The following is a 16,447-nucleotide window of genomic DNA, read 5'->3' as shown; positions in this document are numbered from 1 at the left end:
TGTTAATGGGTTAATAATTGAGAGGCTAATAATAATGTGCTGGAAATTGGGAGTATTTAAATTACGTTGCTTAATAAATCTCAAAATGTGAGTTTCATCAATAATAATTATAAAACTGCAGGATTTTGTTCATAATATCCTTCAGGAGAAGAAATCCACTATTCTTACTGTCTTTGGCCAAAATGTAACCCCAGATGGCACTGATATGGTCAACCCCTAACTGCCTCTGAAATTATCTTTTTAACCATGGAAAAGCATTATCCCCCTATCCATTCCACATAGAGTATAGCAGTTCGAGAAGACAGCTCGCCACCACCATCTCGAAGGTAACTAGGCATCGGAAATCCAGACTGACCCTGCCAGCAATGGTCAAATCCCATGGTCAACGAAAAAGAAATGGCCAGATTTTTGTAATTGAAGTGAACTGCTGTCTGTCTCAGGTATTTTCAGTCACACCCTGTAGTCTCCATTCTCAGGAGGAGAGTGACACTGAGCATTTAATGATTGATGAGACTGGGCAGTAAATCTATGTTTCCTGTGAAGTAGAAGCTTTTTTTTGTTTATGTTACTGCACTTGGATATTTTTGGTTCCTGGTCTCCAGACAGTCTGTATGCCTTTGGGCTGTGGGAGTGGTAATGTGAATTTCAAGTCTGTTTGAACATGTTATTCAAGGGTGCAGGTTTAAAGTTTACAGTCCGCGAACAAACTTCCTTTGTTTTCAATCTCTTGGTGTCACTAGCAATTTCACCAACAAAGGGGAAGCAGTGAATGTGATATATTTGGATTATCAAAAGTTGTTTGGCAAGGTACCGCGCATTAGGCTATTTCATAAGAATAACCAGTAGACAGCTGAGGAGGGCTAAAGGGGGCATTTTCAAGATGGCAACCTGTAACTAGTGGTGTACCACGGGGGTCAGTGCTGGGGCCACAGTTATTTACCATATATATTAATGAAGCTAATGAGGAAAGTGAATGTACTGTAGCCACATTTGCAGCTAACACAAAAATAGGTGGGCAGCCAAATGGTGAGGATGACACAGAGTCTGTAGAGGGATTATAGTCAGGTTAAGCAAGTGGGCAGAAACTTGGCAGATGGAATCTAATGTGGGAAACTGTGTGGCTAAGCACTTTGGCAGGAAGAATAAAGGAGTTGAATACCATTTAAATGGAGAAAAACTGCATAATCTATAGCACAGCGGGCCTGATCCGCTGTCCGTGCGCAGACTCGTGTGCATATGTGACCAGTTCGAACGGGCCTCGGGGGCCAAGGTAAACCAAGGCAAGAGCGAGGCCATGCTCTTCGGGAACTGGGCCGACCAATCCTCGATCACCTTCACCGTCAGGACCGACCACCTGAAGGTGCTGGGTATTTGGTTCGGGGGAGGGCTGGGGCGTGCGCCTAGTCTTGGGAGGAGCGTATCAGCAAAGTGAGGCAGAAACTGGGCAGATGGAAGCTACCGTCACACTCCATCGCGGGAAAAAACCTGGTCATCAGGTGTGAGGCACTGTCATTGCTGTTATATGTGGCACAGGTCTGGCCTATTCCCAGAACCTGTGCCGCTGCAGTCATCCAGGCCATCTTCCAATTTATATGGAGATCAAAGGGATTCGCTGTATAAAGATCTGGGCAGCGGGGGAGAAAACACACCCAATGCCACCCTCGCCCTAATGGCCACCTTTGTGTGTGGCTGCATCAAGCTGGGCGTGGATCCCCGGTACGCAAACACCAAGTGTCACTACGTACTGAGGTTCTACCTGTCCCCGGTGTTGTGAAGGATGGGCCTGGCCTCGCTGCCGCGGAACGCTCTGAGTAGTTGGACTGTTCCGTATCACCTGTCCTTCGTGGAGAAGTTTATTAAGAAAAACACCTTTGACCACAAGTCCATCAGGAAGTGGTCAGCACGTAGTGTCCTTGAGACCCTTTGGGAAAAGGAGAGGGCGGATCCTATTGTGCGGTTCCCTGAGCAGACTGTCAAAGCCATTTGGCAGAATGCCTCATTGCCAGAACTTTCCAACAAGCACCAAGACATGGCTTGGCTGGTGGTGAGAAGGGCTCTGCCTGTGAGATCCTTTATGCACGCCCGGACTCTCTCCTGCACCGCACGCTGTCCTCTAAGCGGCTGCGCGGGGGGGGGGGGAGGGACGAGGCTGTCACACACCTCCTTCTGGAATGTGCCTACGCAGAAGAAGTCTGGAGAGGAATGCAGTGGTGTTTGTCGAGGTTCGTCCCGAGCAGCGCCGTGATACGGGACTCCGTGTTCTACGGTCTGTTCCCCAGGACGCACACCGAGACGAACATCAACTGTGCCTGGAGGATCATCAACTCGGTGAAGGACGCTCTCTGGGCGGTCCGAAACCTGTTGATCTTCCAGCTGAAGGAGTTGACCCCGACTGAGTGTTGCAGACTGGCACATTCCAAGGTCCAGGACTACGTGTTGAAGGACGCGCTGAAGCTTGGGGCAGCTGCCGCCAAGGCGCGGTGGGGAAAGACCACCGTGTAACATCTACCTAGCTAAGAAGAACAGGGGACCCACGCAGTCATTTGGGCTCCGCTGACGCCTCTGCAGAAGAGCTGGATAGTAAATGTACAGATTTTTATATAGGAAAAATAAATTTCGATGTCTGTATGTAAAGCAATGTAATGTGTGCACAAGAATGGCATGACCAATTGTAAAGTGATCCAAATAATTTTATGAATAAAGTATATTTTTGAAATAAAAAACATCTATAGCACAGCAGGATTTGCATGAATCACAAATCATCCACATCCAAAATCATTGCCTATTAGGGAAGGCAAGTGGAATTTTGGCTTTTTTTATCATGGGAATGGAGTATAAAAATAAGGAGGTCTTGCTAAAACTCCATCAGGCACTATTCAGACCACAGCTGGAATACTGTGGACAGTTTTGGGCCCCTGATCTGAGGAAAGAGGCACTGGCTTTGAAGGCAGTTCAGAGGATGTTAACTTATCCTGGGTACAAATGGTCGGGAGTGTGGTGCTGGAAAAGCACAGCAGGTCTGGCAGCATCCAAGGAGCAGGAGAATCGACATTTTGGGTATAAGCCCTTCATCAGGATCAGTTTTTTGATGAAGGGCTTATGCCCAAAATGTTGATTCTCCTGCTCCTTGGATGCTGCCTGACCTGCTGTGCTTTTCTAGCACCACACTCTCTAATCTGCAGTCCTCACTTTCTTCTACCTAGGTACAAAGGGATTATCTTATGAGGAGAGTTTGAGTAGGTTGAGTCTGCAGTCATTGCAGTTTAGAAAAATGAGAGATAATCTTGTTGAAGTATGTAAGATTCTTAGGGGACTTGACAGGATAGGTGTGGAAAGTGTGTTTTCCCTTGTGGTAGAGTCTCGGACCAGAGGGCATCATCTCAGAGTAATGGGTTGCCAATTTAAGACAGAGATGAGGAGAAATTTCTTCTCTGAGGTTAGTGAATCTGTGGAATTCTTTATTGCTGGGAGTGGTTGAGGCGGAGCCATTTAAATATATTCAAGGCCAGGATAGACAGACTTTTATTCAGTAAGGGAATTGAGGGTTATGGAGAAAAGGCAGGAAGTTAGAGTTGACGATAATCAGATCAGTCATGATCTTATTGAATGGTATGGTAGACTCAATGGCTGAGTGGCCTACCTTTGCTACTACATCTAATGGTCTCTTTTTACACACCCTGATTGTCCTGCAAAGATGATGGTTGAATCATTGTAATCAATGAAGATACTCCAACTGTTCTTTTGAGTAGAGTGCTTAGATTTTGACAATAAAAGAATGGTTGTCTATGATCAAGTTTGATAAGTGCTCAACTCCGAGGGAATCCTGGATCTTGTAAAATCCCATGCCTCGTGGACAGTGGATATCCAAGTTTATGGAGTTGCTGCTAAAGAAGCTTTAGGATGTTACTGTAATGCATCCTGTAGATGGTACACACTGCAGCAGCCATTGTGCACTGACAATGGAGTGAATAGCTATTTAGGTCAACTGATGAGGTGTCGAGATAGAGTCTTGGAGGTGTACAGCAAGAAAACAGACCCTTTGGTCCTACCCGTCCATGCCGACCAGATATTCCAACCCAATCTAGTTCTACCTGCCAGCACCAGGCCCATATCCCTCCAAACACTTCCTATTCATAATGCCTTTTAAATGTTGCAATTATATTAGCCTCCATCACTTCCTCTGTCAGCTCATTCCATACACGTACCACTCTCTGCGTGAAAACGTTACCCCTTAGGTCTCTTTTATATCTTTTCCCTCTCACCCTAAACCTATGCCCTCTAGTTCTGGATTCACCCACCCCAGGGAAAAGACTTTGTCTATTTATCCTATCCATGCCCCTCATGATTTTATAAACCTCTATAAGGTCACCCCTCAGCCTCCAACGCTCCAGGGAAAACAGCCTCAGCCTTTTCAGCCTCTCCCTATAGCTCAAATCCTCCAACCCTGGCAAAATCCTTGTAAATATTTTCTGAACCCTTTCAAGTTTCATAACATCTTTCCAATAAGAAGGAGACCAGAGTTGCATGCAATATTCCAACAGTGGCCTAACCAATGTCCTGTACAGCCGCAACATGATCTCCCAACTCCTGTACTCAATACACTGACCAATAAAGGAAAGCATACCAAATGCCTTCTTCTCTATCCTATCTACCTGTGACTCCACTTTCAAGGAGCTATGAACCTGCACTCCAAGGTCACTTTGATCAGTGACACTCCCTAGGACCTTACCATTAAGTGTGTAAGTCCTGCTAAGATTTGCTTTTCCAAAATGCAGCATCTCACATTTATTTGAATTAAACTCCATCTGCCACTTCTTAGCCCATTGGCCCATCTGATCAAGATACCGTTGTAATCTGAGGTAACCCTCTTAGCTGTCCACTACACCTCCAATTTTGGTGTCATCTGCAAACTTACTAACTATACCTGTTATGCTCACATCCAAATCATTTATATAAATGACGAAAAGTAGTGGACCCAGCACCGACCCTTATGGCACTCCATTGGTCACAGGCCTCCAGTCTGAAAAACAACCCTCCACCACCACCTTTGAGCCAGTTCTGTATCCAAATGGTTAGTTCTCCCTGTATTCCATGAGATCTAACCTTGGTAACCAGTTTCCCATGGGGAACCTTGTCGAACGCCTTACTGAAGTCCATATAGATCACATCTACCACTCTGCTCTCATTGATCCTCTTTGTTACTTCTTCAAAACTTCAATCAAGTTTGTGAGACATGATTTCCCACACACAAAGCCATGTTGACTATCCCTAATCAGTCCTTGCCTGTCCCTCCGGATTCCCTCCAACAACTTGCCCAACACTAACGTCAGGCTCACTGGTCTGTAGTTCCCTGGCTTGTCCTTACCACTTTTCTTAAACAGTGGCAACATGTTTGCCAACCTCCAGTCTTCCGGCACCTCACCTGTGACTATTGATGGTACAAATATCTCAGCAAGAGGCCCAGCAATCACTTCCCTAGCTTCCCACAGAGTTCTCGGGTACACCTGATCAGGCCCTGGGGATTTATCCATCTTTATGCTTTTCTAGACATCCAGCACTTCCTCCTCTGTAATATGGATATTTTTCAAGATGTCACCATCTATTTCCCTACAGTCTACATCTTCCATGTCCTTTTCCACAGTAATTACTGATGCAAATACTCATTTAGTATCTTCCCCCATTTTCTGCGGCTCCACACAAACGCCGCCTTGCTGATCTTTGAGGGGCCCTATTCCCTCCCTAATTATCCTTTTGTCCTTAATGTATTTGTAAAAACTCTTTGGATTCTCCTTAATTCTTTTTGCCAAAGCTATCTCATGTTCCTTTTTGCCCTCCTGATTTCCCTCGTAAGTATACTCCTACTTCCTTTATACTCTTCTAAGGATTCACTCGATCTATCCTGTATATACCTGACAAACGCTTCCTACTTTTCCTTAACCAAACCCTCAATTTCTTTAGTCATCCAGCATTCCCTATACCTACCAGCCTTTCCTTTCACCCTGACAGGAATATACTTTCTCTGGACTCTCATTATCTCGTTTCTGAAATCTTCCCATTTTCCAGTCGTCGCTTCAACTGCGAACATTTGCCCCCAATCAGCTTTTGAAAGTTCTTGCCTAATACCATCAAAATTGGCCTTTCTTCAATTTAGAACTTTAACTTTTAGATCTGGTCTCTCCTTTTCTATCGCTATTTTAAAACAAGTAGAATTATGGTCGTTCACCCCAAAGTGCTCCCCCACAGACACCTCAGTCACCTGCCCTGCCTTATTTCCCAAGAGATATGATGTTTAGCCATGGTGAAGTTTTGTTTCAGTATTCTTGAAGTAGCATCCATCCAGCTTGTAGGTACTATGGACTTTGAGGAGTGAGGAAAGAAGCCACGTACCCAGATATACTCCTCTTCTAGCTTGCACTGGTAAACACAGAATCCATTGAGTTAGTCCTGTTGGATTTCTGGTCAGTTTTGGTTCACAATGAGGACTGTGTTGGTAGTGCCTTTAAATTACATTGAGAGGTAGTTATGATACCTGTGCCTGAGATGGTTATCTGTCACTTTTCAATCCAAGCCTAAACTTTGCCCAGGTCTTGTTTGATATCGATAGCTGGTTTTATGTTGGGCATTTAGAACAAAGGTCCAAGTTGTGACGAGCCCTCATCTATAACATTGTGTTGGATTTATTGCAGGTACGAGTTTGCCTCCTTGCCTTTCATGGTATAGTCAGTCGGTTTGATCTAGAGGTTGTGGTGTTGTTAAACAGAAGTCCAATAAAACAATCACATTTAATGCAATAGATTTCAATACTGTCGCAGCCTTATCAATGAACAATCATATGACCCCTGCATGTCATCTTTTTAAGATGCTGTATTGACCGTAATTGGTCAGATAAGCCGCCTTTATTAACCAAACATTGTAATTACACAGTAGTGATAATATCCGTGTATGAAAATAATAATTCATCTTCTCCTGTTCTTTATAGTATCAGCAACCGTTCCATAATCACCAGTATGTTTAAATTTCTCTTTACAAATAGTAAGCTATTTTGAAAGTGGAGTGATACTTCAGTTGCTAAGTAAGTGTTTCTCCTGCTTCATTGGTAATGTGAAAAATTTATACCAAATTAAAATTTCAGGGATAACATGGGAGGAGATTCTCATTGTTTCCAATACTGCTTCCCAACTTGCTCGTCTTGTTCCGCCCAATCTGAATTTGCTCAGAATTTGGTCAAAACAGTTTGCAAGGATCTTCTGATAATGTGAGAAGATCTAGTCAGGAGGTGATCAGCTGCACTTGCTCTGTAAACCTTCCAACAGGTACTAGTCAGATAAGTAATAAGCCTGGACATAACAGAACTGTAGCTTTTGCTTTGGAAGTGGTGGCTGACTTGTTACATAACTCATTCCTCCACTACTAAGCTCATGTGAGAAGTTTGTCCACCTGGAAGAGGGTTATGTGAAATCTGGTGGTGTTAATAAACTGAGCTGTGATTCAATGTGAAATCCTCGCAGGTAATTAGAAGGACCTATGAGAAAGCTGGCTACTGTAAGAGACAGCATCGTGTTTATCCTTTTGAGTTTCGGAAAGCGTTCATTCAGAAGTTCAGGTTGCCTGTGTGTCTAAAGAGTGAGGAGAATCATGCTTATTGGTAGAGATCTACCATACCAAGCCTTGAGTGTGCTACTGTCCATCCTGAGTGATTTCTTCAAACATAATTTCATCCATCTCCCACCTTTGCGATCTGTGACATTTTGGTGCTTACTGTTCTTTAACCTGTGTTTAAATTTCAAAGTTTTACTATTTTGCCCTCCCTTTCAAACAATCGTCAAAGTGTTTATGATTGGGGATGGAATGAGGAAATATGATGTGATCCAAATAGTTGCAAACAGGTAGGGGAGTACCTTGAATAAAAGCGACCGGATAAAATCCAAATGTCAACAGAATGTAGTTAAATAAGATAATTCAACAGTGAATCTAACACTCTATCAGTCGCAGTTTAAAATATTTTAATCAGTTTATTTCTAACCTGAGCACATACAGAAATGTCACCAGATTTCAGTTGTCATTCTGAATTTGATGTTGTCTTTCTGGTCAGTCACTTCCTTTTCCTGTGTAACCCTTTCATTCCAGTTTCTTTGCAACCTCCCCTTTCTCATTCTCTCTTTCTGTACCCAGTCCCCTCAACCCAGGCGCCCTGACTCACTTGTCTATCTGCTGTGTGCTCTTTACCCCTCCGCTGTGATACATTACACTCACTTCACCATCGCACACCTCCCTGCCTCCACCATGTGCGATCTTTTCTCTTCACTATCTCTCCTTTTTCTGTGAATCTGTCTTAGCTCTCACTCCCTGATTTTCTCCCCCATCCATACTCGCCCTGTGCTTTCTGTCCCTTGCCTTAATTAACACTCCCATTCATTTTCTCCATCTCCCTACTTTCCTTCCTCATTATTCTTCCTTTCTGTGTCTCTTAGCTCATTTCTTTTCCTCAGTCACAAATATTAAATGTCTCAAAACCTATGATGCATTTCATGAACCCACTTTGGCACATTGTCTATTCCTTAATGACCCTCTGACTACATATACAACGGGAAATCATTACTGCTCTTGCAGTGGTTTTATTTTACATTTCCTGCTATTTGATGGTGGTTGCTAGAGTTACCACATGCTATTACTGTAAAACTCTGACAAATCAGGATGGTCTAGGCTAATTGACCCATGATGACCCTCACTGAAAAAGATTATAATGTGATTTCTACTCAGTTTCCAAATTACCTTTCTGTAGAGCTAGTTAGTTGTGATATGTGTTACTCTAAGCATGAGTACTGCTATTACTATGTTTTGCAGGAGTTGAGTAGTAGTGTATTGAGGCTCAACACAAGCTGTAGGGAGTTTGCAAAAAGTAGCCCCTGTTTTATTTCACTGAGGCATTCCCACGGATTGTTCTGTTAACTTACTGTGATGTGCTGAAGTCTTGCTCCAAGTTGAGCAGAGTTCAAGCATTCCAGCAGGGCGGATTGTGTGTGTTTTATAGAATAAGTTGTTTCATAGTCTGCGTGTGAACCAGTAATTCTCAATTACTGCTTTGTTGTTCAGGACACGAAATCTGACTTGGCACTACTTGATTTGTGGCTGGAGGCATAACAAGTCAAGTCTGAGTTGGCCCGATATTTCTTCTTAAAACTTTCTTTCCTTTTAAACATTGACCATTTATGGAATATCATTCATTTCTTGTCATTTGCCAGTCTAGCCCTTTCATGATTTTGAACATCTGTTCCAAACTTCAGAGAAATCATAGAAACCCTACAGTGTGGAAACAGGCCATTTGGCCCAACAAGTCCACACTGACGCTCTGAAGAATATCCCATCCACACCCATTCCCCTATCCTATAACTCTACATTTCCCCTGACTAATTCACCTAACCTACAGATCCCTGAACAATGTGGGCAATTTAGTATTGCCAATTCATCCAACCTGCACATCTTTGGATTGTGAAAGGAAACCCATGCAGACACTGGGAGCATGTGCAAACTCCACACAGACAGTAGCCTGAAGCTGGAATCAGAACCAGGTCACTAGCACTGTGAGGCAGCAGTGCTAACTACTGATCCACTGTGCCACCCTAAATGTGTTCTCAATATTCACTTCTCCAAAGGGAACAACCTCAACCTCTCAAATGTCTTCTGATACCTGAACTTCTTATCATTGGAACCATTCCTATATATCTTTTCTGCACTCTGTATAAAGCATTTCCAGCCATTCTGAAATGCAGTGCTCAGATTCGGACACGATAGCTGGGACCAAACCAAAGATTCATCACGTCTTCCTTGTTGCGGTAAATGTCTGCAGGATGTTCCCGATGACCAGGGGGCCTGGAGCCAGGAGTCAGTGTAAAGACATTGGGTAGGCCATTTAGAATTGAGAAGAGGAGAAATGTCTTCACCCAGAGAGTGGTGAGCCTGCGGAATTCTCTGCCGTAGAAAGCGACAAAAACTTCAAAAGAAGCCAAAGCATTGAATACTTTCAAGAAGAAATTAGATATAGTTCTGAGGGCTAAATGGATCAAACAGCTTGGGAGAAACCGGGACCTGGGTATTGAGAAAGATGATCAGTCATGATTGCATTGTTTGGGGGAGCAAGCTTGAAGAGCTGAATGGCAACTCCAGCTCCTATTTTCTGTGTTTCTATGCTTTTATATTCTGTGTCTCTGTTTATAAAGTTTGGGATCTTAAATATTTTTTTCAAGCACTCTCCCAACCTGCCCTTTAACTTTCAGTTATTTGTACACGTATATCTCTTTACCCTTGTCTTTCTGCACCCACTTTAGAATTGTACCTTTACATTGGCTGTCTGTGCTCTGTATTCTACTGCGTGAAATTTTATCTGCATTCGTCCGCCCATTCCACAAGACCTGCCTTTGTCCTCTTAAAATCTATCATTAGCCTGGTTATAGTTTGCAGTGCTTTCAGGTTTTATGTCATCTGCAAATTTTCAAATGGTGCCTCTGTACAGTAAAGTCAAGGTAATTAATATGTGTCACAAAAGGCAGCAAACTTGGCCTTGACACTAGGGATCCAGGCTGTATTCATTACTGCAGCCTGAAAAACAACTGCTCACCATTGCTCTCTGATTCCTGAACTCAGCTAATCTTGTACCTATCAGTGACTATTCCTAAGATTAGGGCTTGAATTCTGCAGATACATCTCTTACCAAATATCTTTTGGAAGTCTGTATACACCACATCAAAGGTTTTGCCATCATCAACCCTTTGTTATCTCTTCAAAAGTATTAAGTTAGTTTAACCTTACCTTTAACAAATCCATACTGTATTTCCTCCATTAATACAGAGTTATACAAGTGACTGCTAAATTTGTTCTGGATTAGTATTTCTGAAAGTTTTCCCATCAAGAAGAACAGAACTGTCGTTCCTGTGCTTCTCCTTTATTATGGCACGGGTTAAACCCCTCTGCTAATTTTTAATCCGACACACAGAGAAGCTCACCTTGCGCCGTAGTCTGTTACATGTCAAAAGGCAAAGAACTATCCCAGATGTCACTACTTGAAGTAAAAATTAACAATTTTATTCCTTAAGTCCAACAGGGAACATTAAACGAACAACTATTTACAACTCCTTTCCCTTAAACCTATCTTTTACCTCCCATTCTACAATACTTGTCCGCTAGCTTCCTCTCTCTCTCTCTCTCTCTCTCTCTCTCTCTCAAAGGTAGAGTACACACTTTTTTGAACAAGTCCTCTGGCAAAAAACCTGTTTCAAAAGAGTTAGTATATCTCAGTTTCCACCTTTACTTTCTCAGCACTTGTGATCTTGTATTCTCAGCATCCACTGATACATCCCATCCAATCCTGGTGACTTACCAGCTTTAAATGCAGCCAGTTTTTCTAATAGCTCTTTCTTATCAATTATTAGCCCATGCAGGGTCTCGACTCATTCCTGCGACGCTCTGACTTTAGCATTTAGTACCTTAATCATATCTCCAATCTCGATGCATAGAGCATCAATTAGCTACCTAATTGGTGCCACCTCTTCCCTCACTCCTGTTTTACTATTCATCTGCCTGAGGAAGACTTTTGCATTCCCATTTATGTTAGCTACCAATCTCTTCCCACGATCTCTTTACTTCTCTTTCCTCTTCATTGAGACCCACATCTGTATCAAGAGAGCTCTACTACATGCTCATTTAGCGTGTGGTGTATGAGCAGAGAAAATCGAAGCAGAATGAGACCATTTCAGAAAAATTAATTGAGATCTAATTAACAGACAATAAGTCAATCATTTTAATTTTGTATGTTAATTATGTGTAAAAGCATCTAATGTTATATGAAGAAATCAGGTTGAATCTGAAAGAGGATGTTTCAACTGAGCTCAAACTGGCAGATGCATCAAGGGAAAATAACTGGACCATTAATGTCACTTACATGACTCTCTTGTTGGTGTTTCAGTTTTTCAAATTAAACTATGCACAGGTACTTTGCATAGTTGTCACATGATGTGATATTGTGGGATTCTGCTCTACGACACCAGTGATTGAGAAGACTGTCTAGAGGGTGCGGTCTGGTTCACTGACCGTTTATACACTGGAAATAATTTGTGCCACATTGAAAGTTTGCACACCAGGAGTGTTATTCAGTGCTGTTCAACATCTCCGGACATTCCAAAGCAGTTTACTGCCAACAAATTGCTATTGAATTGTTGGTACTGAGAGAGCATAGAAAATATGGGATCAATTTGTGAACAGCAAGCTCCCATAAACAGATATGATAATGAGCAGATATTCTGAGAATCTTGGCTGAGTACTAACCATTGGGAAATATTGCCGTGGGATTATCTATGTCTACCTGAGAAAACAGGCAGTGTCTTGGTTTAACACCTCATCGTAATGTACCTTTCTCAGTACTGTCAAGGAATATCACGCAAGCTTATATTTTTGGAGTAAACATTGGAATCCTCCTTACAGAAAGGCAGTAACCATGACTCTTCCACAAAAGATCATTCTGCAGGAGAGAATGTGAACATTGCTGATAAAAAGAAACACATTTTGTTGATGCTTTTCCTCTTGCATGCATCAGGACAATTCACAAGAATTACCAAAGTAGAGAAAAAACAGCATTTACATTGTATCAAAGGAGATTGCTAATTATTTAGGATTCTAGTAGAGACATTGCCACAGAGAATCCACCCTTCGTGACAACTGACAGTTGCCAAGCTTTGTTTATAATTTAGATTAGAGTGGTGTTGGAAAAGCACAGCAGGTCAGGCAGCATCTGAGGAGCAGGAAAATCGACGTGGCTTTTGCCCGAAATGTCGATTTTCCTGCTCCTCGGATGCTGCCTGACCTGCTGTGCTTTTCCAGCACCACTCTAATCTAGACTCTGGTTTCCAGCATCTGCACTCCTTGTTTTTGCCTTGTTTATCATTTACACCAGGCATTTGATCAGGCACTGTATGTTGAGTTTAGTTCTGTTGCCCATACTTGTCAGTTATAAGATCAGGAGCTGAGTGTCCCTGGTGGAGCCCAAAGTGAGCCTCAGTGAGTATTAGTATTGACCAAGTGCTGCTTGGTCTCACTGCCGATGATACCGTCCATTTCTTTGCAATTGAGAGTAAACTAACAGGGCAGTAATTGACCGTGTTGGATTTGACCTGCTTTTCAGATACAAGATGTAAGAGGGCAATTTTCCACATGGTCAGGTAGATGCCGGTCACTAGCTACCACAGATCCAGTCTAGCAGCAATGTATTTTAGGACCCAGTCGGCTTGATCAGTAGCTTCTGCTGCACTCTCGGTGATGGGTTTTGTACAAAATTAAACAAAGTCAGAATGGATTTATGAAAGGGAAACTGTCCTTAACAAACCCATGAGTTTTTTGATGATGTAACTTATAGAATCAATAAAGGGGAACCAATCAACATTGCATTTGGATTTTCAGAAAGCTTTCAATACAGCCACACCTAGGAGTTTAGTGTACAAAATGAAAGCATATGGATTGGGGTAATATATAGGCACAATTGAGAATTGTCTACCGTACAGCGTAGGAATAAATGGGCCATTTTTAGAGTAGAAAGCTACGAACTAATTGGGGTACCACAGCAATTGGTGCTTGGGCCTGAGCTGTTCAATACATAGATCAATGATTTGAATGAGGGAACCAAACGTAATATTTCCAAGTTGTTACTTCAAAACTAGGAAATTAGATTACTTACAGTGTGGAAACAGGCCCTTCAGCCCAACAAGTCTACACCGCCCCGCCGAAGCGCAACCCACCCATACCTCTACATTTACCCCTTACCTAACACTACGGGCAATTTAGCATGGCCAATTCACCTGACCTGCACATCTTTGGATTGTGGGAGGAAACCGGAGCACCTGGAGGAAACCACGCAGACACGTGGAGAACGTGCAAACTCCACACAGTTAGTCGCCTGAGGCGGGAATTGAACCCGGGTCTCTGGCACTGTGAGGCAGCAGTGCTAACCACTGTGCCACCGTGCTGCCCACAATGTGGATGGTGAGGATGTAAAGAAGCTTTAAGATGATTTAGACAAATTGAGTGATTGGGCAAGTTTGTGGCACGTGTAGTATAGCATGAATAAATTTGATAGGAGAAACAGAATGGCAGAGTATTGCTTAAATGGTAGTAGATTGGGAAATGTTGATGTACGAAGAGACATGGGTGTCTCTGTACACCAGCCAATGAAAACAACTGTCTCTACAGATGCTGCCAGACCTCCTGAATTTTTCTAGTAATTTCTGCTTCTGTTAGTGTAGATGCAGCAAGCAGTTAGAAAAGCAAATGGTCTTTACTGTAAGAGGATTTGAATATAGGAGCAAGGATGTCACCTGAAGCTCTGTAGAGCTACAGCAAGTGAAACTACATTTGCAATATTATGTGCAGTTTTGATCTCCTTACATAAGAAAGGACATACTTGCTGTAGAGAGTGCACTGTATGTTCACCAGACTGATTCCTGGAATGACAGGATTGCTATGTGAGAAGAGATTGTGTCGACTGGGTCTGTATTCACTGTGGGATCTCACTGAACTAAGCAAACTTCTCATGGGGCTGGCTAGGCCATTTCAGAATGAAATGAAAAATTTCTTCACTCACAGGGTGGTGAACTTGTGGAACTCTCTATTACATAAATCCACAGTGCTCAAGTTAATGGATCTATTTTGCAAAGAAATTGATGATTCGGGGAGTATGGGAGACAGCAATAGTTTGGTGTGAAGATAGAGGATCAGCCATGATCATATTGAATGTTGGACCAGTTTCTACTTTTGCTCCTTTTTTGTATGTTTCTATATTCTGTAAACATCCTGACATTGTGAAAGGTGTCATATGAATTAAAATTTATTCTCCTCAGAGTATTGAGGCCCTGAAAAATGCTAACTGCATCATAATATTGGTGAGTTAGAAATGAATTTATCAAGAGTGGTGTGACGATGCTGTCACTTTAAGAGGTTATTTCAGCTTATTCTTTTTCTTTAAGAGTGATTGTAAGGCAGAGATGTCAAGTTGGCTACTTACCACCACTTGGGTAAACAGCTTGGAAGGCCTTGGGTATTTTTAAACAGCCTGAATGGGTGTGGCCACCAGTCTCAGATTAGGATTTCTGGGCTTTAGATTTTCAGTGGCATCAGAAACTATTGGGGTCTCAACAGAATTGGAGGCTTCAGTGAACGTCTCCTGATTGTTATTCTTTCTGAATTTTGTCTTGATGTTTTTTGCCTCCTGAATTGGAGAACTGCATGTGAGAATCTGTGTCTGAATTTTCCTTTTTTTTTGCCAAGGTGTTTGTTTATGGGATGTTACTATATTGGAACCGTTAATTATTAATAATTACTGTAACTATTATTCTGTTAAGTTTTCTAACAAAGTTATTCTAAATTCCTCTTTCTTTGGTTGTATTTTAACTTCAGTGTTTAAATAAATTGTGTTTTGCTTAACCTCAAGTAGAGTAGTTTGACCAGTCGCATTGCATCTGGAACAGAGACTTTACATTTGCCTTTTAAAATAAGAAAAGTTAGGGTCAAGGATACATTAAAATATTTTGAAGAGGTCTGATTGTGGTCCATAACAGTGGTGACCCACTGAGATGGACAAGTGTGGCCTGGTTGCATGACACAAGAACAAGTGAACCTGATCTTAACTATTGCTGTATATATGAAATCAAGTTTCTGAATGTTTCATATTATCCCTAAAGTGTATACTCAATCTACCTTAGGAGAGATTGAAACAAAGGAGATAATTTGATAGCTCAGCTTACAATGTTGTCGTATCCCTGAGTTTGAGCAGTGCATCAAACCTCCATAAAAGCATCCCTTTCAGGAGTGGCTGACACCATTGAAGCTATGCAGGTTTTTGCAACAGACTTTAATTTTGCAATACATTAGCGATTCAAATGTTCAGTGCTGATAGTGCATCCTTTTGTTTTCCAGAATACAGCACGCACAGAGCGAGATTATGAAAGTCTTGTGATGATGCGGATGCGACAGGCAGCAGAACGACAGCGGCTCATCAAACAACTTCAAGAGGATGATTCTTAAACTTGGCATTGGCAAATGCTTCAGATTCCCTTCTGTTTCCCTTGAACTGGAATAAACTGCTCTTTATTTTTATTAATCGGCATTCATTGTTCTCTGCGTGAGTCTGTGCTTGAGATTACCCTGTAGACTACCAAGGAGATATGTTGACATGTATTACTTTATCCCCAGACATGCTGAGCTTCCACATGGAAGAAATACATTGAGCAAATAAGTCAATGATCTCTTATCTCCCTAACCTCTGATGTCCCAGACTGTCACCCATCTGACTGTAGATTGGACGTTCAGTACAAATGTTTGAGGAATAAAACCAAGGACCAAACAACTAGTTAGGCTGATTTTTTTTCTCTCTTTTACCTATGGAGCCATGAATGTTTGATAAACTCTC

The 16,447-nt window shown here is 42.2% G+C and overlaps 1 protein-coding gene across 1 annotated transcript in view; it reads left to right on the top strand.

Moving 5' to 3' along the window:
* The window catches only part of dnajc17 (DnaJ (Hsp40) homolog, subfamily C, member 17), a 164,537-nt gene extending 148,393 nt beyond the window's left edge, over positions 1 to 16,144 (top strand). Inside the window, exon 11 of the mRNA XM_043698256.2 lies at positions 15,955 to 16,144. Within this exon, the coding sequence (XP_043554191.1) occupies positions 15,955 to 16,062 (108 nt within the window). The 3' untranslated portion in view covers positions 16,063 to 16,144. The remainder of the gene's footprint in view (positions 1 to 15,954) is intronic.
* Positions 16,145 to 16,447: the final 303 nt, after the last annotated feature.

This window comes from Chiloscyllium plagiosum, unplaced genomic scaffold, assembly GCF_037043375.1.
Source record: "Chiloscyllium plagiosum isolate Xiang-an unplaced genomic scaffold, Cpla_swu_hap1 HiC_scaffold_8, whole genome shotgun sequence".
NCBI classification, from domain to species: Eukaryota; Metazoa; Chordata; class Chondrichthyes; order Orectolobiformes; family Hemiscylliidae; genus Chiloscyllium; species Chiloscyllium plagiosum.
Note: the sequence above shows the minus strand (reverse complement) of the source record. Positions and strands in the feature narration are given on the sequence as shown.